The 25656-nt window shown below is 36.4% G+C and overlaps 1 protein-coding gene and 1 long non-coding RNA gene across 3 annotated transcripts in view; one reads left to right on the forward strand and one right to left on the reverse strand.

Moving 5' to 3' along the window:
- Nucleotides 1–25656, reverse strand: part of LOC149811287 (casein kinase II subunit beta-3-like) — a 51633-nt gene that overhangs the window by 2970 nt on the left and 23007 nt on the right. For both annotated transcript variants that reach the window (XM_089992818.1, XM_089992819.1), the window contains exons 3-4: nucleotides 6292–6398; nucleotides 6045–6210 (exon numbers count right to left, since the gene is read on the reverse strand). In XM_089992818.1, the coding sequence (XP_089848944.1) occupies nucleotides 6045–6210; nucleotides 6292–6398 (273 nt within the window). The remainder of the gene's footprint in view (nucleotides 1–6044; nucleotides 6211–6291; nucleotides 6399–25656) is intronic.
- LOC149811288 (uncharacterized) lies at nucleotides 14098–15253 on the forward strand. The gene is made up of 2 exons (XR_016428516.1): nucleotides 14098–14472; nucleotides 14549–15253. It is a non-coding gene; the product is annotated as an uncharacterized LOC149811288 (long non-coding RNA).

Raw genomic sequence — 25656 nt, forward strand, 5'->3', positions numbered from 1 at the left:
CCGAGAGAAAATGTAGCTACACAACATAGAGTCTTAATTTTAGATATTAGAATTAGACAATGTCGCAAAAAGGATAGACATAGGATAAATCCTAGAATTAAGTGGTGGGCACTGAAAGAAGCTAAACACGGAATGTTTGTAGTGCAGGTAGTTAAGGAAGCTAATTGGTATTTCGAGGAGGATTCAGAATCAATGTGGAATAAGATAGCGGGTGGCACGAGAAAGGTAGCTAAGGAGGTATTGGGTGAGTCTAAAGGCGGTTCACCGCTAGGTAAGGATACATCATGGTAGAACGAGGATGTCAAATTGGTTATTAAGGTTAAAAGAGAGTGTTATAAAAATCTAAGAGTCGTGATAATGAAAATTTGGAGAAGTATATGATAGTAAAGAAAGAAGCTAAAAAAGTAGTTCGAAACGCGAGGGATAAGGTATATAAGGAGGTTTATGACAAGTTGGATACCAAAGAGGGCGAGAAGGATATTTATAGGCTTGCAAAGATGAGAGATAGGAAATCGAGAGATCTGGGTATGGTTAGATGTATCAAAGATGAAACACAAAGGGTTTTAGTCAAAGATGAGGAGATTAAGGAGAGATAAAAAAATTATTTTGATAAGCTATTTAATGGAAGTCATGCTCAGGATCTTGAAGACTTGTCCATTCCTTTTCATGAGATGAATCGTGACTTCATGCGCAAGATTCAAAAAAAAGAAATTGCAGAGGCTTTGAAGAAAATGAAATCAAGAAGGGCAGTTGGCCCAGATAGTATACCTATCGAAGCTTGGAAATGCTTGGGAGAGAAAGGTTTAGAATGGTTGACAAATCTTTTTAACAAGATTTAACGGACAAATAAGATGCCTAATGAGTGAAGGAAGAGTACTTTGGTGCCTCTATATAAGAATAAAGGTGATATACAAGATTGCACAAACTATCGTGGTATAAAACTCATGAGTCATACTATGAAACTTTGGGAGAAGGTGATTGAGTCTAGGTTGAGGAAGGTTGTTATGATATCGGAGAATCAATTTGGTTTTATGCCTGGAAGATCAACTATGAAAGCTATACATCTTCTTAGACAACTTATTGAGAGAAATAGAGAGATGAACAAAGATTTGCATATGGTTTTTATTGATTTGGAGAAGGCATACGATAGAGTACCTAGGGACGTTCTCTGGTGGACAATGATGAAGAAAGGTGTTTCTCTCAAGTACATTAATATAATTAAGGATATGTATGAAAAAGTAGTAACCAATGTCCGCACTTGTGGAGGGGTGACAACCAATTTTCCTATAACGGTTGGGTTACATCAAGGATTTGCTTTAAGCCCTTTCCTATTTGCTATAGTGATGGATGAGCTTACGAGATCAATTCAAGAAAATGTGCCGTGGTGTATGTTGTTTGTTGATGACATTGTTTTGATTGATGAGTCTAGAGTTGGGGTTAATGCTAAGTTAGACTTATGGAGACAAACATTTAAAGCAAGAGGTTTTAAGTTGAGTAAGAGTAAGACCAGTGTTGTGAAAAGCGTTGAGGCGTAGCGAGGCGCTCCACCAAAATCTGAGGCGAGGCGTAAGCCTCGAGGCACAAAGTGTAAGCCTCAACAATTTTTTTTTATTAAAACTTAAAAAAAAACTATACAAATTATCTAACATTATAAATAAATAAAAAATGCTTTATTGATAAAGCAACAACAAACGAAAAATAAAAAATCTCAAATAAATACGAAAAAAATATGAGATTAACATGTAAAAGTAATATTAATGCAACAACTTGATCTATGTAAGTATCTAAGAAATAAAATATGAGCAATCATTCAATAAAAAATTAACATTAACAACAAAATGCATATTAGCACTGACAACATCATGTCATAATTAGAAAATGCATGTTAACATTAACAACCAAATGTTAATATATTTATCCAAAACTCTTTAAAATGAAAGTGTTAACATTCATAATTACAACTCAAAGACCCCAAAAACATATAAATGGCCATAGCTCTATAATATGAATTAGGGCCTAGACTCTTCTTATGTTTCGTCATCATCAATATCTAAATCTTCAATGTCATTATCTGAGAAATCCATATAAATAGGTTCTCATTCATCTTCATTCTCTGACTCTTCATCGTCTGCACTTTCTTCCTCCACGTCCTCGATAACTTCTTTTGCTTTTGTTTTTCCTTCAATAAAAAATCATGTATTAAATACTTATGTTATGTAATTAAAAAAATACACTTATATTCATAACAAGGTAAAAGGAATATAACTTTACCTCGATCTCTTGAAAACCTCTCTTGCCTAGAACCACTTTGTAAATCATGAGGTGAAGTGACCTTTTCAATAGGCACATGCTCAATGGCATTTATGTCGAAGTTTGGATCCAACAATGAATCCTCCAACCAATTGGGATCACTAGGCAACACTAGATCTTCCTTCTCCACAATCCACTCATCGTCTGAGTCTATATGATCTAGACATATAGGCTCTTTGGTAGCCCTCCTTCTCATATTTCTCTCTCTTAATTTCATACTGTACATTACAAAAACCAATGCATTCATCTTCTCTTGTTCAAGTCTATTCATTCGTTTTGTATGTACCTATAATTTCAAATCATTGATAATCAATTATAAGATAATTAAACTTATAAAAATGTATTTCAAAAATAAAATACAAAGTCACAAACCAATAAGAAAGTACTCAAATTCCTCTCACAGCCCGATGCACTGCACGTCAAACTTAGAATTCGAATTGCAAAATTCATCAACTCAGGATTTTCGTGTCCAAATGAACTCCACCAATCAGCTGCATTCAAATAAAACAATAAAAAATAATAAAAACATTAAGAATGTCATAATTAATAAAAACATAAAAAAATTTATTGACAAATAACAACATAATTGCAAACTTACCAGGACTTTTTAATTTTCTTGTTGTAAGAGTTGTCTCTCTACCAAACAACCTCTTTGCCTTTTTAAATGCATCGATTTGTGTTGTAATTTTCAACCGAATATTTGCATCAGAAACCAATTTTTCAACACAATCATAAAAGCCACTCATCACTTCTCCATCTGGGTTGAAGTTGACAGCATAATAAAAATGTGGATTTAAATAGTAGGCAGCTGCATGCAAAGGCTTATGAAGTTGCAAGTTCAATCGTCTATCAATGATATCCCAAATAGGTTTATATTTTCTTTCAACCTTGTCAAGGTTTGAAGCAATTTCTTCTTTTGCTCTATCCATTGTCTCATATAAAAATCCCATAGCAGGTTCATCTGCATCAACTAATCACAACACCTTCACAAGAGACAATGTAGCTTTAATTGCATATGATATGACAACCCAAAACTTATGATCATTAAGAACAATATAAGAAATGTTTTTAGCATAAGATTTCTTATAATAATTAGATGATCTAAAATTTGAAGATAAGAACATCAACTTTAACTTTCTTATAACAGCCAATACTATGAAGTGTGAGATATGTTGTGGCAAAACGAGTGACGGCAGGACGTAGAAGTTCTTTCTTTTTTGTGAACTTTCTCATTAAATTTAATACCCATGCATGACTAAATGTATCTTGTAATTTTTTTGCCTTTTCCACTGTATCTTTAAAAATTGATATCTTTCCAATATCTTCTAACATAAAATCCAAGCAATGCGCTGCACATGGTGTCCAAAAACATGTTTTTCCTGCTGTTAGCATATTCTCAGCTGCAACATAATTTGGTGCATTATTTGTAATGAATTGCACCAACTTCTTTAACAACTTCTTCAAACAACTTACACAAATTTTCACCAGTTTTTTCTATGTCGCTTATGTCAACAAATTTCAAAAATACTGTTCCAGATGAGCTGTTCACAAGAAAATTAATTAAGTTTCTTCCTTTTCCATCTGTCCAACCATCTGCCATAATGCTGCAACCAACCTTTGGTCATTCCTTTTTTAACTCTTTTAAAATTTCGTGAGTACAATCAACCTCGTCCTTTAAAATCCACGTTTTGATCTCGTGATAAGAAGGTGGTTTGAACCCTCGCCCATAATTTGCAATAGCTTCTACCATTGCACAAAAATATGGACTATTGCAAAGATTAAATGATAACGCATTTGCATAAAAAAATCTACCAATGGCACGACATACATTTTTTCTTTCATCCCTTTTGAAAGCAGTGTTTATTGTGGTTTGTCGTGTTTCTTTATTCACAAAGAGGTCCATAGGACCACCAGTGTTTGTTTTTGCATCACTACATGATCCACTGGTTTCTTTATTCACATTATCGCCGGTTGATGATCCAAAATAAATACTTCTCCCGATATCCAACTTGTTTTGTTCTTCCTCTTGTTTCTTTTACTTCTGATCCTTTAGATGATTCTGAAAAAATCTCTTCACATCAGGTGGAACTGTTTCACACATGATTACACCATGTTTTGTGCCAGCTAAGTGATGTTTTAACCTATAGATGCCTCCCGTAGTCTGTTTATGACAATAATTGCAAATTACATGTCCTACGAGTTTGAGATTTTTAGTGAGATTTGGAACTTTAACTCCATGATCCCATCCTACATCTCTTCCCATTGTTCAACTGCAAAAATACAATAAGAATCAATATATATATATATATATATATATATATATATATAAATTGAAAACTAATGGAAACACAAACAAACGAAGTCAGTGAGAACTAGAAAATTGTTAGTTTAAATTTTTTTTATTTAGGAACCAATTTGAATTACTTGCCACTAAAAAAGAGAACACACGTGCAAAGATCAAATTCCTTCATAGCATGCAACCATGCATGACACACAATCACATACACACAGATTTTATAAAATCAATGGCCTCCGATGGACAAATTAAAATGTAAAAAATAGCATCAAGAAAAGAAGTAAGAACAAAGAAAGAACCCATGGAAAAACTAAAAAGGGGAGACAGAAAGTATTTATCTCCCATCTAAATTCAATATAAAAATCAGCTTAAAAGATCAGAGGGAGTAACGGTCCAACATGAATCAACATATTTAAATAATAAAACAGAGTAACAGAATGCAAACTTGAAACAGAGTAACAGTATGCTGATCAAGTTTCCTACAAATAAGCAAAGTGATGTTTGTTTATTTGTTCTCTTACCATCATTGGAAGGAAACCTAGATGTCGGGTTAGAATCTTACTTCAAGAAGTCAGTCATTTTAAAGAGCATATTTATTCCAGCAGCAACTTCTGTTGCTTCTTTTTATGTTCCCATAGTTTTTGATATTGCACTTCAGAAACTATCAACCAATTTTGCAACTCATGTTTCTTGGCAATGGGCAAAACCTCTTCAGGAGTCAGGACAATGTCTACAACATCAATCAAGTACCAGAGAATGCCATAGAAGAAAAAAATCATTAAATCACTGAAATGATTAATGAGAGAACATAACATTGTGCAATCAAAGATAAACTATGACAAAATCACTGCTATATGAGGAACTTCAATCAGTTCTTAAACAATTACTTTCTTCAAGCCTAATCAAGCATAAGTTATAACTTATAACCCACTTTGACAACAAATGCCCAAGCAGGGGACAATGTTGACAAGGAAATTGGAAATGTCTATGATATGATGCCCTCTTTCTATCGAATTTGACAGCTGAATAGCTAGGATCTGAGACCATAAATATTGGTACAGAGTCTACAGACAAGAAGTCAAATCATCATCTCAAAATAGCTCAATCTTCTGGGAGAATGTCACAAGGCCAGCAGGGTTGCAACAAGAATACCAATGTATGTATATATATATATATATATATATATATATATATATATATGGAAATTCTGAAAAAGAAAAACATAAATACTTTGAAAGCATATATAGGCAATTGAAATGAGAAAATCCCACAAATCTGTTCCTAAAAAACTATGACCTTGACATATGCAACTAGATCTTGAACAAACAATCATCTTTTCCACATGAAATTAGACAAGATTTTTTCTTTTTCATTTTTTGGAACAGACAAAATAGCAAGGAGGAAGTTGTTTCAATAAAAAAAACTAACAGAAGGATACTGCTCTGGTGTTTGGACCATGGAAGGTATACGTCTTCACACTTTGGACAGTAAATCTTCACACAGCCATTACGAGGAATGTCTGATGGACCAACAGGAAGACAAGGTTGTCCTCCACAATAAACTCGAGGGCATCTCCCAAAATCAGTTCTCTTGTACTTCTCATGCTGAGGCAGTAACCTGAAAAACATTAGTACAGGGACCACCTTGTCAACTAAAGCATTCTTACCAAAGAGAAGAAATCTCACCATTGCACTTAACCCCTTGCTTGTCAGAATATAACGTACATGGATAAGACCATACAGTAACTCTGCTGCAGATTCAACCTCAAGGTGTTCTTCATCATCCAGCTCACCTGAGGTGGTTATGATAAAACAAAAGAATATGAACAGGTGGTAACAGACCTTGAACTTGTCCAACACTAGCCAACAAAATAACAACATGCAGTTAAAAATGATAGAAGCTATATGTAGAGGTGGGCAAAAATCTTGAGCATGATTAAAAGCTCAGGCTCAGCACAAGCTTGTTCATTTAATAGATGAGTCAAGCTTAAGCTTAAACAAGAGGCTTGTTTAGGCTTGGGTTCAGATTGGCTATTGTGCAGACCTAGCAATATGCTTCTCAAAGATGGAAAGGTCCCTTGAATTGAGAATTTCAGGAATCGTATTACAGATATATAAATAGCTATAAACAGAAAAGATTTGACACATTGAAGGTCCAGTAAAATAAAAGCATATCAGACAATTCTGCTCATTCATCTACATAGCATTACAAAACACACAAAAGTAAAATAAAAAGAAAAAGGAATAGAAGGAATTAGCAACCAATTTCAGACTTTGCAGAGATGATATGACAGGATTTCCAATCAAGCAAACTCACACACCCAAATAAATAAACAAATACAGGTTCCTTTTTTATGCTCAAATGATCTCCCATCACAAGTACAACAGCCTCATTTACATAAGCCAAGTGCGTGGAATAAGACCTTATCTCAATATATACAATGACATGTTATAGGATTTAAGAGAAAAAAGGTTTAAGACCACAAGCATTTCATACAGTTGAGAAACACTTAGAGGTGAGGCAAGGGATAACTGCCATACATAAATTTACACTACAAATATAATGTAAGGATTTTCTAGAAATGATACTTTATCCCCTTGTTTGGATGTTTTTATAAATAGCTCCTTGCTATTAATATTTATTTTAAACAACACGTTTTTTGTGTTTGGCAGTTTCAGCTGTTTTTAACAGATTCTCATAAATACAAGTAGAAAGCACCACCTTTTCTAAAAACAAAGGGGGACCTATTTTCTTTCTACCGCTATTTATCTTCCACAATTTCATCACCACCACCACCACCACTTCTTCACCACCACCACCATTACCACCCATTCTTCACCACCACTACTTTTTCATTACCACAACCAATTCTTTACCATTACCACCACTACCGCCATCATCACCACCCATAGTTCACCACTACCCATCACCATCACCACTTAATACCCATTCTTCACCACCACCACCACTTGTTCATCCTGTGACCACCATCCACCACCACCTCTCAGTCTTCCACACCGAAACCTCCATCACCCCATCAACACCAGAACCATCACCACTATGTACCCAATCTTCATCTTTTCTATGCCTCTTTTTCATCCTCTCCCACTGGCCACTTATCTCCCTTTCTTTTGCATTCTGGCTTAAATAGTTTGTGATCCAAACCAAGGTTGTTTGTATCGTACAATACTGTTAAATTGTAATACCGAATCAATGTAATTGTATATATATTTTATATATATAGGAAGATACATGCACATATATATTTCAGATATACACATAAAATATATATATATATATATATATATATATATATATATTTATTTCTCATAATAGTCGAAGGGGTAGTTTAGTCATTTTGCGCATATCCATTTTTTGGATATGTTGTAATTTCTTTTTATTTTATTTTTTCTCTTTTATTTCTTCTCTTTTTTCAAAACCTAGGTTAGTGCGTACCTTGGGAGGCCCACCATCTAGTCATTGGGCCCCTCTTGGAGCCCCTCCAAGGTCTCCACCTCTATATAAATAGGGGCTCTCCCCTTGTATAAAATTATGGCTTTGGGTCAAAGAAGTGTTCTTATTGTGCATGTGTGCACTTGCTTTTTATCAAGAACATTGGGTCTTGATCATAATATCTTGTTGAAGATACTTTCACATGGTATTAGAGCAAGGTTGGAGAAAGAAGATCGAGTGGACTCTCACACTTTTTTGGTGCCTCGAAAAACGTGCCCTCAAAATTTTTGGATATTGGCGTGGATTCTCTTATTCATCCAATATTTTAGAAGCCTCTTCTATCAAGAAAAATCTAAAATGCTCTTGTGGTACGTAACTTTTTCCCTTATTTCTCCTCTTTAATGGGTGAAAAAGACTCTCATTTCTTTCTCGGTTTCAAACTTAATAGCTCCAATTATTACGTATGGGCCGAAAATATGGAGGCTCATATTAAAGGAAAAGGTCACAGATCTGATCTAAAAAGGGAACTGATTGGAGATTATAAAGCCTTTGCGAATCCTTTTTTGTGAGGGTCCTCTGTTAAGCTAGATGACTCTAACTATGCGAGGTGGTCCCGAACTTTTATGATGTCCGTCTCTGGTCATCGGAAAAAACATATTCTTTTAGAATCGGAACCACCTGATAAAACTGAAAAATATAGCACATGGGATGAAGACAACAACATCGTTATGTCATGGATGATGAACAGTGTATTGCCTCATATCGCTGATGGACTTATTTACTACACCACTGCTAAAGAAATGTGGGACAACCTTCGAGATACGTACTCTCACGAGACCAATGTGAGCTGCATCCTACAAGTCGAGTAGGAGATTTACCAACTGCAACAAGGAGATCAGACGCTGGCCCAATATTATGCATCTATCAAATCTGCATTTGAGAGGCTGAATGCACACAGGCCCCTATGTTGTACCACGCAGAAGTCCCATCAGAAGCAAACCATGGTTTGCAAGATTCCTGACATGACTATCATCTGAATTTGCGGTTGCCAAGGTTCAGATGTTGACAGGATCGGATGTCCCCACTCTTGCCGAAGCCTACAACCGCCTGAGTAGATTGGCTATCACTCTTCTACAAACTCATTCTGATTCACAAACATCGGCTCTTGTAGTCACCCCCAGAGTTACCGGAAACGCCTATGTATAAGGGGAAGCGCGCTTCCCCGAGACTCGTTTCGGAAGCGCGAAACGTGACGCTTCCGAAACGCACAGGGAAACGCACGTAAAAAAGAAGAAGTGCGTCCCCCTTTAAAGGGGGACGCGTCTCCCTTTAAAGGGGGACGCGTCTCCCTTTAAAGGGAGACGCGTCCCTCTTTTAAAGGGACATGTTTCCCTTTAAAGGAAAACGCGCCCCCCTTTAAAGGGAATCGCGTCCCCCTTTAAAGGGGGACGCTTTTTTGAAATACCAATTTTACCCTTTTCAAAACGAAAATGACACGTGAAAAACAAGAAACTAAAAAAAAATAAATTCCGAAAAAGGGCAAAACAAACATTTTAAAAAAATCGTGAAAACTTAAGAACGAAGTTTTGCTTTTTCACCTGACTCCTCTCTCTCATTTTCGACCACCGGCGACCGACGACCTCCGACGACCGGCGACCTCCGACGATCGGTGACCTCCGACGATCGGCGACCTCCGACGATCTGCTACCTCCGCCGATCAGATACCTCCGACGATCGACGACCTCTGACGATCGGCGACCTCCTCCTTTGTTGACATCTGAAGACCTCGATCGACGTTGGCAATGTCTTTGTTCAGGTATGCTCCTCTCTCTTCCACAGACGTCCGACGACCTCTCGATTCGCTCGAGGTCATCCAAAATTTGTTGTGAGAGGAACTGAGGCGTACGCCTCTCACAACAAATGCGATGAGGCGAAGCGAGGCGTTGAGCCTGCGCTTTGCCTCTGAGGCGTACGCCTCAGGTACTGCACAACACTGGTTCGGGGGCAGTGTCCTCGATTTTTTTTTTGACATAAAATAAAAAATGGCTACAATTATTAATAAAAAACTATTTCATATGGACAAATCAAACTATTTGCTGCAGTCAGGGCTGGGTTGGGCTACAAAAATGGATAAAAATCTATTTCATATGGAATCAGGGCTGGGCTAGCCGGCTAGGACTGGGATTTAAAAAAAAAAAAAACTGTTACGGTAGCCTCCCGAAACAGTTATTTATTTTTTATTTTTTAAAAGCCCAGTCCTAGTCTAGCCCTGATTCCATATGAAATAGATTTTTATCCATTTTTGTAGCCCAGCCCAGTACCCAGCGTCGTTTTTTTTTTTTGAGATAAAATAAAAATGGCTATAATTATTAATAAAAATCTATTTCATATGGACAAATCAAACTATTTGCTGCAGTCAGGGTTGGGCTACAAAAATGGATAAAAATCTATTTCATATGGAATCGGAGCTGGGCTAGGAATGAGCTTTTAATTTTTTTTTTTAACTGGACTGGGAGGCCCATATTTTGCTTTGATGAAGAGTTTTCGAGTGATATAGGGCTGGTGTCTGACTTGTGTGGTGTGAGGTTCAGCTCGTGAGTAGAGGTTTGATTCCTTCATTCTCTCTAGAAAGTACATTTAGGGAACAGGGGATTGTTAGAGACTATTTGTTTCATTTTCCCGTTGCAATAACATGATGGTCTTTTTCTTTTGTGTTATCAATATGATGATCATTTATATTCTTATTTGAGTCTCATGAATGAACAATATATTGGTTGAGAAACATTTCAATTTTTGTGGTTTAACTGAGTTTATTTGGTTGTCTTTTTTAGAAATAAGGGTTAATGCAGTATTTTTTTAGCATTCTTGTAGGTTTTAACTTTAAAGTCATTTTGACGATTGCTTGAATCCTGATTCCTGATCAGATTGACTGGATCACTTTTATTATTCTTTTACTGTTGGATATATATGGATTATTGATTTATTGTTTTCAATTTCAAAGTCAATGAAAAACATGTTATGCCTCCACAAGTTGTCTTATGGTTTCATTATGGTGTTTGATCTTGCAGACTTCTAGAATCTATTCTCTCCTTGATCTCTTGAAGTGATTTTGCTTTATGTGAATTCTGAACTTACATGTTGATCAAGTGAACCAAGCATGATAAAAGAAACAAAACAAAAGAGATACTTATAAGTATCCTATAATATATAAAAAATATATTATAGGAAAATTCTTGAATTCATATTATAAAAACATATTATACAAAATGTATACCAAGCATGATTGAGCTTATCATCCCTATTAAGTATGAATTCTTTGATATACCGAGCGTGGGCACACCCAGGCTCGGCTCATTTACTCTATCAAAAGAGTGGGGCAACTAGTATGTTGCAGCTAGTTGTTTAAAATTTTAAATAAATATCATTATTGCTAGTAACAGTCGGCCAATATGAATTTTGTTTTTCTTCGTTGTTATGTTATCTTATTTTGGCATTTTTTCGTAAATGCAAACTTTTGAAAGAACTTTTTTTTTTAAATTTTGTTTGCTTTATCATAGTATATTATAGAATCATAGATCTTTCACCTCCTTAAATGATGTTTATTTATTTGTTTTAGTAATTGGTAAATTATGAGTAATGATTTGTGTTCTTCACTCTCCATCATTTACTGTTAATAATAGCTTTTTTAAAGTGTTTTAGGTTGATTTTGATACTTTTATGATGCAGATATATTTGCATGTTCTTTGCTTCATTAATGACCATCTCAAGCTATGATCACGATAATTCTGATGACGATGACGATTCTTTGTACAATTTGGAGCATGAATCATCTAGTGGTGTTGGGAAGAGCAAGAAGAGGTCTTCTGCTTGTCCATATCAGTTTGAGGACCGAAACGAAAATTGTTTTGATGAGGAAGATGAAGAAGAATATGACTTGGATGACTACTATTCTGAAGATGACCAAGATGATGAACCACCTAGCATGCATAAAACAACAGTGCTATGACGCCATGTATTGAAACAAAAGAAGAGTGGGCAAGGAAAGCAAGGTGGAACCCAAGTTTTTATGTGCAGGCACTGCAAAAATATTTATCATGGGTCATATACTCGAGTTTTTGCACATCTCATGGGATCTCCAAAGGGACAAAGTGTTGGGATTGCCTTTTGCCCTGTAGTTGCAAAAAATGCAGAATTGGCAAAAAAAATTAAGAGGCAAGTTCGTCGAGTGGAGGTTTCATCAAGTGCATTTGAGTTGAAGAGATCAAGAATTGATACTCCGAAGAAGCCTATTAGTATGACTACATCATCTAGTGGAAGCCGAAAAACAGTTGATATTCGTGATACCTTTAAAAAGGTAGAAAGAGATGATGTAGATCACAAAATTATCAGATTTTTGTGTGCAAATGGCATACCTTTCAATGTGCTTCGATCACCATATTGGGAAGAAATGATATTTGCAGTTAGTAAAGTGCCCGGATATAAACCCCCATCATATGAAAAAGCGCGAACAACGTTGCTTGACAGTGAGAAAGAGTGTTCACAGGGAGTTAAATGAATTTCGAGAAAAGTTTGAGGAGTTTGGAGTTTCCATTGTCTCAGACAGTTGAACAAATATCAAGAACAAACACTTGATAAATATACTTGCCTCAAACTGTTTTGGCTCGATGTTCTTATATGCAAGCGATTTTTCTAATGTGCAACAGTCAGCTGCAAACATTGCCGAGTTTTTGAAGACGGGATTTAAACTTGTGGGGCCTTCTAATATAGTGCAAGTGATTACAGACAATGCAGCAAATTGCAAGTTAGCAGGTGAAGAATTAAAACAAACGTACAAGTATATTTTTTGGTCACCTTGTGTTGTGCACACACTTAATTTGATCTTCAAGGATTTGGCACATGAGTTTCATTGGTTGGGAGAAACATATTTGCAGAGTAAAGAAATTGTGAAGTATATCACAAATCATTCAAAAGCACTAGCAATCTTTAGAAGCAATGAAAAATTAGAATTAATAAAGATTGCAAAAACAAGGTTTGCTTCACATTATACTACTTTGAAACGCTTGCTTGATGTGAGGGAGAGCTTAAGGCTCACAGTAATTTCAGATAGATGGAGCGATTGGAAGCAATCATGCATGGATGAAATTATGAAAAAAGGGTTGTTACAACAGAAACAACTGTTCTTGATGAAGAATATTGAGATTCTGTACGTTTAGCATTATTGATTACAAAACCCATTTATAAGATGATTAAATTTTGTGATCAGGAAGGCCCTATAATTGGTGAAGTGTATAAAGGCATGAACAACATGTTGGGGGAAATCAAAGACAATCTAAAAGGACAACCAGATTTATATGAAAAGATTCATAAGATTGTCTCAAATAGATGGGATAGAATGAATGTGCCTCTCCATAGTCTAGTCCACATGCTTACTCCAAAATATTACGAGTCAGAGTATCTCAAAATCCCAGCAGCAGGAGGGGTCAAACGAGTTTCTCCTGGTAAAAATTTAATTCTATCTATTTAATAAAGTTTAAAGTTAAATGATTTAATTATTTTATTATTTCATTTGCATTTTCTTGTTATAGTTACTAAACATTTTTTTTTGCAGAAAAGGATAATGATATCTTAGACGGTGCAATGCTCACGCTTGAAGTCATATCTTCTAGAAATGAAGAGTTATCTACACTTTATAGGTCACAACTTGTGGCTTTTGCATCAAGAAGTGGAAGATTTAGCCGAAATGCAACACGAATAGATGCACTGAATCCTACAATGTTAGTGCTTAATTGGTGGCGTTTTTATGGTGGTGATACACCGGAGTTTAGAGCATTAGCCATTAAGGTTTTATCTCAACCTATTAGCACATCTTCTGCAGAAAGAGTGTGGAGCACCTATAGTTACATTCACAATGTTAAAAGAAATAGGCTCAATGAAGATCGTGTTGATACCTTAGTGTATATTCATTCCAATCTTCGATTGATTGACAGGTATAATTAAACTGTGTTGTACTTTGGTTTTGGTATTTTTTTTCTTTTTTTATCATTGATTGTTTATTAGCATTCATATTTTATATTCTTGTTATAAAAGGTGTAACAATCGCTATAAAGAAGGGCCTAGTCGAAAATGGGATATCAATCCAAAACTTCCTATTGTAGAAGAAAATACGTTGAGATTAGAGGATATGCGATGGAGAGATTTGGATGATAGTGCACAACAATCAAGCACTATTTCCAAATCCAAACATAAAGATGCACAACCAAGAGCTCCATTACCTCCAATAATTATACGTACAAATGAAGTTGAAGAGGATACAAATCAATCCATCAGAGCTAGTAGAACTGTAGATATACAAGAGCGACCATCAGTTCCTCATGGTCGGATTGATCGTTTCTTTAGCCGGAGACCTAGGCAAGGTATGTTGATATTGTGTTTTTTATATTTTAAATTATGGTTTTTGAACATTTTTATTTTTTAACGTATTCATTATAGGAAATGAAGGAAGGAGCAGAAGACATGGTCGTGGAGGACAAGATGCACGTGATGATGCAGAAAGTTCGCGATCTATTGCTGACTTGAAGGGGAAGAGAAAGATGACAGATTAATGAACTCTTGAATTATTATTATTTTTTTTTATGATGTAGTTGGAGTAGTCCAACTTAAAAACTTTTATATACAACAAGAATGTGAATTATGATCTTCTTTTGATGTATAATTTTTTAAATGTTTGACAGTTGCAATATGATGCATTTGTTAGATAATTACAACTTATATTATTTATTGTCTATATACATGTTTTATTTTGTCAATGATGACATAAATCTTAGTTTTTGATAAAATAAAAATATATAATTACATTTTCGCTTCCCTTTCGATTCTTATTCGCTTCCCTTTCGCTTCTCACTCGAATCCTATGTCGCTTCCTTCTTCGCTTCTTAGGTCGCTTCCGGTTCGCTCCCTAGGTCATTTTCGAGACGCTTCCTAAGTCGCTTCCGATACGCTTCCTAGGTCGCTTCCGAGACGCTTCCTAGGTCGCTTCCGAGATGCTTCCTAGGTCGCTTTCGAGACGCTTCCTGGTTCGCTCCTAAGTCGTCCCGCGCTTCCCGCTTCCTAAAATTTTAGAAGTGCCTCGCTTCCCGCTTCCGCTTCCGCTTCCCGTATCGCTTCCCGCTCCCGCTTCCTTGACTGGCAACTCTGGTCACCCCAGATCGGGGAAGAGGAAATTTCCTAAATATGAGTGGCAGAGGTCGAGGCAGAGGTACAAGAGGAAGAGGTAGATTTCAGTGCACCTATTATGGCAAATTGGGACATCTTGAGGACAGGTGTTGGGATAAAAATGGTAGACCCCCTACTTCTTCTCAGACATCAAATGTGTTCAAGGCTCAAATTGCGAAGCTTGACATGGAGGTTCCCACTGGCTCCTCCAATGACTGTCACTCTCAGTCGCACAGAGTATGAAGAATTGATGTCTCACCGCCTTCTAGTTCGAACGCAGTTACTCCCATTGCTGATGTTGCTTACTCCGCAGGTGAAGGATTAAATCACCAAGGTAGTAAATGGATTATTGATCCAGGTGCCTCTAGACACCTATGTGGATCTTCAAAACTTTTTTCTAAGCTAGACCCCATGTGTGATCATCACAAGGTTGTTCTTGCCGATGGGAGTTCCTCTCCCATTGTGGGACAAGAAAATGTTTCCATCTCTCCGTTACTTCAGCTGACAGATGTGCATGCTCCTTCCTTTCCTCAAAATTTATTGTCAGTTAGTCGTATTGCAAAAAAGCATAATTGTAGAGTGATTTTTTATCCTTTGTGTTGTATGTTTCAGGATTTGCTGACGGGGAAGAGGATTGGTAGAGGCTATGAAGAAGGTGTCTAATATCTTCATCAACCACTGGGAGTTGTGCATACTGTGTTTGAGTCATCCTCCAACTCTTATCAATGGCACCTTCGTCTCGGTCATGTGCCTTTGCCAAAACTTCGTAGAATTCTTCCTCAAATTTCTCCTTCTGCCTCATTCCAGTGTGAAGCTTGTCAGTTGGGTAAACACCACAGGAGTTCGTTTCCTTCAAGTCAGAGTCCATCGAGTCAAAGATTATTTGAGCTTCTTCACGTTGATATGTGGGGACCTAGTAGAGTTCCCAGTAGGTCTCAGTGTCGTTATTATTTAGTCATTGTTGATAATTTTTCTAGATTATCATGGGTATTTTTAATAAAAGACAAATCAGAAGTTCCTTCAATCCTTATGTCTCATTATTGAAATAAAAACTCAGTTTGATTCTCTTGTCAAGATCATTCACACTGACAATGCTCTCGAATTTAAAACCAATGAGTTACTACGGTTTTATAAGATTCATGGTATTCGACCTCAAACTACTTGTGCTCATACCTCTCAACAAAATGGGGTAGCTGAAAGGAAGCATAGATATCTTCTAGATGTTGCTCGCAGCCTTATGCTACAATCATGTATGCCTCCTTCATATCAAGGAGATGCCATTCTTACAGCTTGGTACCTTATCAATCGCATGCCATCATCCTCATTGGGAGAACAAATTTATGTGATCATCCTATATCCCAATGCACCTCTTTTCTCGATCCCTCCTAAGGTGTTTGGGTGTGTTTGTTTCGTTCATAAACTAGGGCCTCATCGAGACAAACTGTCGGCTTAATCCATAAAGTGTATTTTTGTGGGCTATCCAAGAAATCAAAAGGGGTACAGATGTTATGATCCCATCGCTCGTAGGGAGTATGTTAGTGCAGATGTATCTTTCTTTGAGTCCATTCCCTTCTTTTCAAGTATTGTCTCCATATTTCTATGTGATCAGGGTGATGCAATGACATTACTTATTCCACCTTTTCCTTTGGAATCAACTCCTAACATTCCTTCAAGCTTTCCTACCTCTCACACTCAGTCACGGTATCATGATCCTCCTCTGGTATACTCTCGTAGATTTCCTCTGAAATCAGAACCTACACTACCTTCTCCCTCAGAAGCAAGTCCTCCAACCACGACTAAAGCATCTATTATGGATGCTATTTGGGCAATCGCTATCAGGAAAGGTAAAAGGAAATGCACCTTACATCCCATTTCTAAGTTTGTTACAGATGCGAGACTTGGGAGTCACATGAAAAAGTTCATCATAGCTCTATCCACTGAATCTCTACCACTAGATCACCATCAGACTGCCCTAGACTCCAAATGGAAAGTGGCTATGCAAGATGAGATGGATGCCTTACTTTCACGGAATACCTGAGAGTTAGTTACTCCGTCGATTAATGCTGATATTGTTGGGTGTAAGTGGGTCTACACCATTAAGTACAATTCAGATGGCTCAATCGAACGGTACAAAGCCAGGTTGGTGACAAAAGGGTACACACAGACGTATGGGGTAGACTTCTTTGAAACTTTTTCTCCTGTGGCACTATTCGGCTAGTCATATCAGTGGTTGTCCATAATGGATGGGGCTTATTCCAGTTGGATGTGAAGAACACATTTTTGTATGATGATTCGTCAGAGACTGTGTATATGCAGCAACCTCCGGGTTTCGAGGTTCAGGGGGAGTGTCACAAGGTATGCAAGTTAAAGAAAACAATATATGGTCTAAAGCAAAGTCCACGCGCGTGGTTTCAGAAGCTATTTGAGAGTATGTCCGCATTCGGTTTTAACAAGTCAGCATCAGACCACTCATTGTTTGTTAAGAAAACTCCCACTGGTGTTGTGGTTATGGTTGTGTACGTGGATGATATTATACTTATAGGGAGCAATAAAAATGATATCTCAGATACCAAAGCTCATCTGCAGAAGCACTTTGTTACCAAAGATCTTGGTCCCCTTAGATATTTCTTGGGTATAGAGGTAGCTCGAAGCCGTGAAGGGTTAGTTCTATCACAGAGGAAGTATGTACTGGATTTGTTACAGGAAACATGAATGTTAGGAGCCAAACCTGCTAACAATCCAATGGATCCTAAACTTCACTTGTTTGAAGAAGCATAACCTATTGACAGTAGAAGTTTCAGGTCTCTAGTTGGTAAACTCTTTACGTTACAGTGACAAGGTCAGATATTTCTCTAGCCGTGAGCAAGATTAGCCAATTCATGGATAAACCAACCCAAGTACATTGACAGGTAGCAATGATGATTCTTAGGTACTTGAAGTCTTCTCCAGGTAAAGGACTACTATACAAATCAAGCTCCTCTCTTGATATAGTTGCCTATTCGGATGCTGACTATGCAGGAGACATTAGTGATAGAAAGTCCACTACGGGGTTTTGTGTGTTTATAGGCGGAAATTTAATAAGCTGGAGAAGTAAAAAGCATACCGTAGTAGCTCGATCGAGTGTTGAGTCAGAATATAGAGCCATGGCCCAAACTGCAGCCGAAATGATATGGGTTAGATCAATTCTCAGAGATCTACATGTACAGACCTCAACGCCAATGGTGATGAGATGTGATAACAGAGGGGCCACCTATATTGCAAATAATTCAGTGTTTCACGAGAGGACGAAATACATTGAAGTTGATTGTCACTACATAAGAGATCTAGTACAGACAGGACAAATCTCTACTTGTCACGTTGCTTTAGAGGATCAAGTTGCTGATGTGTTTACTAAACCTCTTGCTAGTGTGGGCTTTCTTAAATGCTGTGACAAGCTGAGCATGATAGATATATATGCTCCAGCTTGAGGGGGAGTGTTAAAGGAAAATATCTTTTTGGTTTTGGGTAGCATTATGTAATTAGTGATAAGTAGATGGGTTCTTTTGGTAACCTATTGTTTAACTAATTCCTTTAAGAAGGGATTAGGGTCTAATGAAAACAAATGATTACTCTCTCTCTCTCTTACTGTTTTGCTAGGAACCCAGCCGACATCAATATATATATATATATATATATATATATATATATTATTTTATTTTATTTTTTGCTGCACCCCCGCACCCAAGTTTTTTGAAAGTGCCGCACACCCACACCCACACCCATGTGACATAGGATATGAATTAAACTAGAAATACTAAGTAGTTCACACTTGAAAGAGTATCCAGTATAATACTACTATCAAATTCACAAGAAATAAGTTAACAGGAAAGGTCTAAACATGCATAAGAAACCGAAATGAAGAGTGGAGGAAAAGACAAACCTAAACTAGACTCTAGAGTCTGGAATGACATAGCGCACCATGTCATCTTTTCATCACTAAAACATTCACATGAAACATTGATTTATCCTTCATCTTCAGTTTCCAGTATCACTCAAAATTGTATCCACTCTCTTCATCAGTATTCTTTTTCTCTCTTTGGAGGGAAAGATATATTTTTTTATGAGAAACTATGGTTTTTTCTGCCCTTGTTATTAACATTATTCCTCAGGTGTACCAAACTATAAGATCTCATAGTTCTCTTTATCCTGGCAAGGTGGCATTTTAATGTATAAACCAAACCACCAGTATCATGAAAAGAATATTTGCATTTTGCTATGTTTGTCGAATCATTCAAACTAAGTATTGCATCACAATGTCAAAATATTGGATCCTTTCTCAAAGACAGCTTGGGAAAAAGGGAAATAGCAAACGTGTATGGAAACACCCAAAAAACACAAGCCTGCAACATTCAGTTCAACATAAACCTCGTAACTATGGTTTCAGAAGAACCTATTCCAATCAACAGTAATTGAATAGATCAGTATTGAACGATAAAAAATATGATAGGATATGATTCCATGCTGGAGAAGAACCTAAATAAACAGCATCAAATTAATGCATCAGCACCATGGGCTATTTCTGAGTTAGCTAACAGTATAAAGCAATTGTGTGAACCAGAAGTACACCTTGTACTGTTTCCCACTATTTGCAGCAAAGGTCCCTGTAAACACCCCAAATTTTTCAAAATATTTTAAATATTCCCTTTTTGCCCCTGATATCATTTTCTGAGCAATTGAGTCACTTTTAAATCTAAATTTCAGTTCATTTCTCAAGTTTTACTGAAATTAAATTCATTTTATATATTTGACTTGATTACAGATCCGGATCCATTGTCCAGATCCAAATCTGAGGCTCGTTACCCAACTTTTAAATTAAAATTACAGAAAATACCAAAATAGTTTTTAAATAGCTCGGGCAGTCCATCCGGCATCTGTTTGGATCCATCGCGTTGTATTTCTCGATTCGAGTTTTAAAAATCAAATATTTTCTCAAAACTTGGGTCCAAACCTATGTCACATGGGTGCGGGTGCGGGTGCGGGTGCGGGTGCGGGTGCGACACGGGTGCGGCGCAATTTTAAAAATTTTGGACACGGGGACTCGGCCATATATATATATATTTAAAAAAAATTATATATATATATATATATATATATATATATCCAGTGTGTGCATATGTCTATATAAATTTTGGACTCGGCTCGTGACTCTTCCAAGTTGTCTAAGATCCTGAACTAACTGAGTTAAAACTTAAAATAGTAGTATAACTGGGTTAGAACCAAACTAGGCTGAGTTTATCATTGACTCAGCCGAGTCTTAGCTACCATGGGAATAAAACATCATCAAGGTATTAATTAAAAGCATTAACTAAAAGCATGTTCTGGTAAATCATTAAATATCTTTTGCTAAAATTCATAACATTAATTAAAAGCATTAAAAGCTTTTAATTTTTCAAAGCTAGATTTGAAAAAGAGAGAGAGAGATCTCGGTGGATGAGAAAGTGTTGCTACTCGTGGATGAGAATTTATTAGCTTTTATAAGAGAGAGAACTTGGTGGATGAAAAGTGTTGGTACTCGTAGATGAGAATTTATTAGCTTTTAAGATTGAGAGAGAGAATTAAATGATAATATTTAAGAATATTTTTTTTTTCTGGGCCTAATGTTTAAGACTCATGCTATATATATATTTTTAAAAAATATATAAAAAGTTCTTTTTTTTTTTTGTTTTTTGTACTAAAAATGGACATTTTTGGACTCGGTCAACGTTGACCGAGTCCAAAATTAAGACGGACTCGGTCTGGACTCGTTGACCGAGTCCGACTCGGCGTTGACCGAGTCCAGCCCGTGTCCGAGGACGCACCCGTGTCGGGGCGTGTCGACTCGGGTGCGGCACCTCCCTAGCCGAGTCCGTGTGACATAGGTCCAAACCCATTTTTCTGAAGAATTTTTCCCAAAATAACCTTGATTTTTCAGAAAAAACCCTTTCTTCTGTAAATATTTTGAAATTTTGTAAAATTAGTTTAAATTTCTTAGTTTTTTGAGTTTTGTTTTCAAAAAATACAAAAAATATATAGAATTTCAAGAAAAACACAAAAAAATAGGAAAATAGGGAAAAAATAACACAAAAACAACCTTTTTGAAAAATACCTTTTGAAAATCGAGTTTTATCAAAACACTTTTTAGCAAAAAATTGTTAAAGACCCCCTTTCTGTGAAAATATTGAAAACCTGAAGGGACCCGATTAGAAAATTTTCCAACGGCTTCCCGTTATAAGAAAGGAGCCGCAGGCCTCCATTTCATCATCCGGCGCCATTCATTCCAATCCATCGCTTCCACCCATCTTCCTTTCTTTTTTTTGGCTCGAGTCTTCTTCAGAACCCCTGCAAGCAAGGAGATCAAATTGACACCGGGAACTCCAAGTAATCTGGTAAGAACCTCTCTCTTTTTCTTTTTCTTTTTCTTTTTTTTTCTTTCTCTCTGTTTCCTATGATCTGCGTTTGCTTTTCTAGTTTCGCCCCATTAACGCATCAGAAACCATGTTGAGTTGCCTATAGCAACTTCGGCATACTCTCATGCAATAGCAATGGGATGATATCATCCCAACATGTCCTTAAATCATTACAGTCTTCCATTTTTTTTTATTATATGTTTAGCATTTACTTTCCTACTGCAATAGTGTTCAATGGCGTATTATTTCATCCTGTTTGTTCATCCATGTGGTCTCATCTGTTTGTTTTTCATCCAAGTAATGAAAGCATTAGAGTAAGGCGATGGTACAATTGTTTGGACTATTGATTTTCGACTCGATCGAAGATGGGGATCAGTTTGATCGAAAGCCTATCAAAATTTTGTTACCATCCGATCTAAGTGAAGGTCGTTATAATTTTGGAACGGGACGCCTGAAGTTTTGATCAAAATCCACTCAATCTCCAAAAAGTGTCTTTGGGTCTTTACCGGAATTCTATTGATGGTTGTTGTCGTCTGGATTTCCATCGGATGTTCCCTCTAAAAGCAGATCAGATGGCTTCTGGCATCAATAGAATTCCTGGATCAGATCCCGGTCTGTTGGAGTTCTGTTAAAGCTCGATTCGAGGACTATAACTCTCGTCCCATACGACGTTCCAGTAATTTGTCCACCAACAGAGACTGATATAGCTTTGCTACTGGTCGAGTATGAGGCCTCCCTTTCAAGTTATCATGATCTACATCCCCTGTGTTCTCAAGCCATAATACTTTTTTTTTCTGTTTTCGTTGGTTGTATCGCATGATGTTTTCTCTGTATGTTATCATCAATTGCCCATCACTAGCATCTAGCAGCATCCCACCCTCGGTATCCATTCGCTATGAAGATTTACCTCATCAGACAGAGAGGTAAAAGGGTCACGCTTAAAAAGTTTGGTTTATAGCAGCACTGCAATCTTGATGTGGATACCCCTGTCAAAATTCTGGTAAATGATATTTATTGAACAACCATCTTCTCCATGTTATTATGCTTAACATATTAGACTGAGGATCTTTATTTGCCATGTTCTCTATTTTTTTTTTTGTGTGTTAGATCCTACGATGGTCATTTCAAGAAATCAGTAACAGAAATTTCTATCAACACTAGCCACAATTGTGAAATAAATAGAAACCAATCCAAGACGTGGTGTCATCATCACCCCAGTCTCGATTTCAATTTCCTATCTTACCTGCTTTTGCTTCCCTTGGTTGTATTCTTCCCCTTTTGTATTTACCTTTCTTTTACAGGTCTTCGAAAATTTTTTATTATTATTATTTATCTGTTACATTTCTTTTGTTATTGTTAATATTCATGATAGCTATGTATAGATACTTAACAACATTGTTTCAAATTCGCATCGTCCTTTGCTTTTTGAAATGTTTTCCCTGGCATGGGGAAGGTATGCCATCAATGGAGCATCCCACAAAGCTACTGAATAAAGTTCAAATCAGTTTCTCCAGCATACTCTTTTGACCTCCCTTGCTGACACAAAGGTTTTTGAAGATGGGCGGATGAATGTCACTCTTAGTTCAGAAGGCCCTCTTGAACTATCTCCAGGTTTTGCCAACCATTCTAATCACTCCCACAGTTCGAATGTCAAAAGCAACCTGTTCAGAAGTTTGCAGAAGCTGATGATAAGATCTCCTTGGCAATATTCCAAGAGCATGTCCAGCCATATAGTTGCCCTCATATGGCAATCATTTAGTGTTTGCCCTATTAATTGCAACGTTCATTGTGATAATTTCCTGTCCATGGTGCTCTCCTACATTTTCACATCACATTCAGCACCTGCATGTACCTCCATTTACTGCTGTATCTTCACACTAACACTATGCAATGCTCCACCACGTAGCATTGTCATAACAAACCACTCAGCCAGCACACCATTGCTCATACATTTTTCCAGACCTTTCATCACACCAGGTATATATTCCCTTGGAACAGCACCTCCCTTTATCTCACTCTTGAATTCATAACCACTTCCAGCCTCCATGGGCTCAAACCTCACAGTTATATCTGCAAACTATCCTTGTCCACTTGACTGTTTCCTGTGGACATATTTTACTTCTGAGACCCTAGAAATGCTTTTATGGTAATTTACTTGTGGTGCTCCCACATTTGCCTCAACCTTAATCAAGCAAATCTTAAACTCCCTCTTCAGTCGATCTACAATGATCTCAATATGCAGTTCTCCCATCCCTTCAATGACAGTCTGGTTAGTTTCCTCATCTTTTGAAAAGTGAAAAGATGGACCTTCTTGAACAAGCTTGATCAAACCAACAGCCATTTTATCAATGTCAGCTTTGGTCTTAGGTTCTATTGCAACTTTAATAACAGGATCGGGGAAGTCCATTCTTTCCAGCACAATTGGCTTCTCAGGATCACATAGGGTTTCACCTGTTATGGTATCTTTGAGTCCAGCAAGTGCTACTATATCACCTGTCAATGCAGCCTTTACATCCTCTTCAGCAATCAGTATTATACCTTATCTTTGCCATATGTCACACTTACATCATTCCTACCACTTACCACAACCAAACTCCAAAACCCCACCATGCAGTAGCTGACCACAGCTCCACTGCACCTTAGTTACCCTTATAACAGTTACCTGCTTCATAATAGCCCTGCCTACCTTCCATAGCACTGTCCTTGCAGGGACGAACCGTGCTGCCATCACTTTTACAACAGTCCTTCCCTTTTCCATCACCTACATCACACATCCACCCTATATTATACGTAGCATAAGTATCTTTTCATTAATAGTGATCATGTATATATCACTTTCAGCATGATTTTCTCCTATACTTCTATACTTTGTGAATGTCATAACTCGTTAACCTTGTTTTGCAGGATTATAGATTCTTTTTCAAAACTAGATGCTTTTCCATCCCTTCATTAGCTTTCATTCTCAAATATCTACACTAAGTACATGATATATATATATATATAAATATACGTATATATACACATATATACATGTATATATGAATATATATACATATATATGTATATATGTATACATATGTACCCATGCATATGTAAATACATGTATAAGCTCTCATGTATGTATATATACGTATATATACAGGTATGTCTATCATTTTTCCATCCTTTTCATCATATATATCTTGACATATGAGTATTTCACCATTGATCTCCATGTGATATGTGCGATTTCTTTCTATTTTTCATATTAATCAAGTGTTTTGCAGAAAATACATCGAAGATATCATCATTGGGAGTTGTAAATTCAATTTTATTGTAATAATTAGATCTTAATGAGAATTTACATTTTCTGTTTTAAGATAGAATGAATGAGCATTGTAAAAATCATAAATTGCTTGTTTTCATGCTTTTCACCTTTATTTTCCAAAATTTCACAAATGGGAATACGAATGGCACGTGCATCATTTTGAAAGAAGTAATTAGTCCTAAGTTGATGATTTACATCAATGGCCATAGTCAGGATGTAAACAAAACTTAGGATTTTTATCTCTTATAAAATAACACTAGATCCACACTGGATCCTTTTCAAAATTCATCATATTTTCCTTAAATATTTTATTCTTTTCTCAGAGTTTAGTTTAAAATTAATTCAATATATATACCAATGGCCATAGTCAGGGTATATTGAGAGTTAATTTCATTTTAAACTCTATAAAAGCACCAAAATATGTTTTATTCTTCACCTGAATTTAAATATAGATTATTATATAATACATTCAATGACCATAATCAATGATGTATTATATTTTCAATCTTATTTCAATTCATGTAAAGAATGAAACATGGTTTTCAAAATCCAATTTCAAAAGTTATTTAAATTTATTCATCATTTAGGATAGTATTGCATCATATATTTTTTTTTTCCAGAAATCCAAGTGATTTCCTTCAGATATCTTCTTC

This window comes from Nuphar pumila, chromosome 17 (genome assembly GCF_984573655.1).
Source record: "Nuphar pumila chromosome 17, dmNupPumi1.hap1.1, whole genome shotgun sequence".
Taxonomy (NCBI): domain Eukaryota; kingdom Viridiplantae; phylum Streptophyta; class Magnoliopsida; order Nymphaeales; family Nymphaeaceae; genus Nuphar; species Nuphar pumila.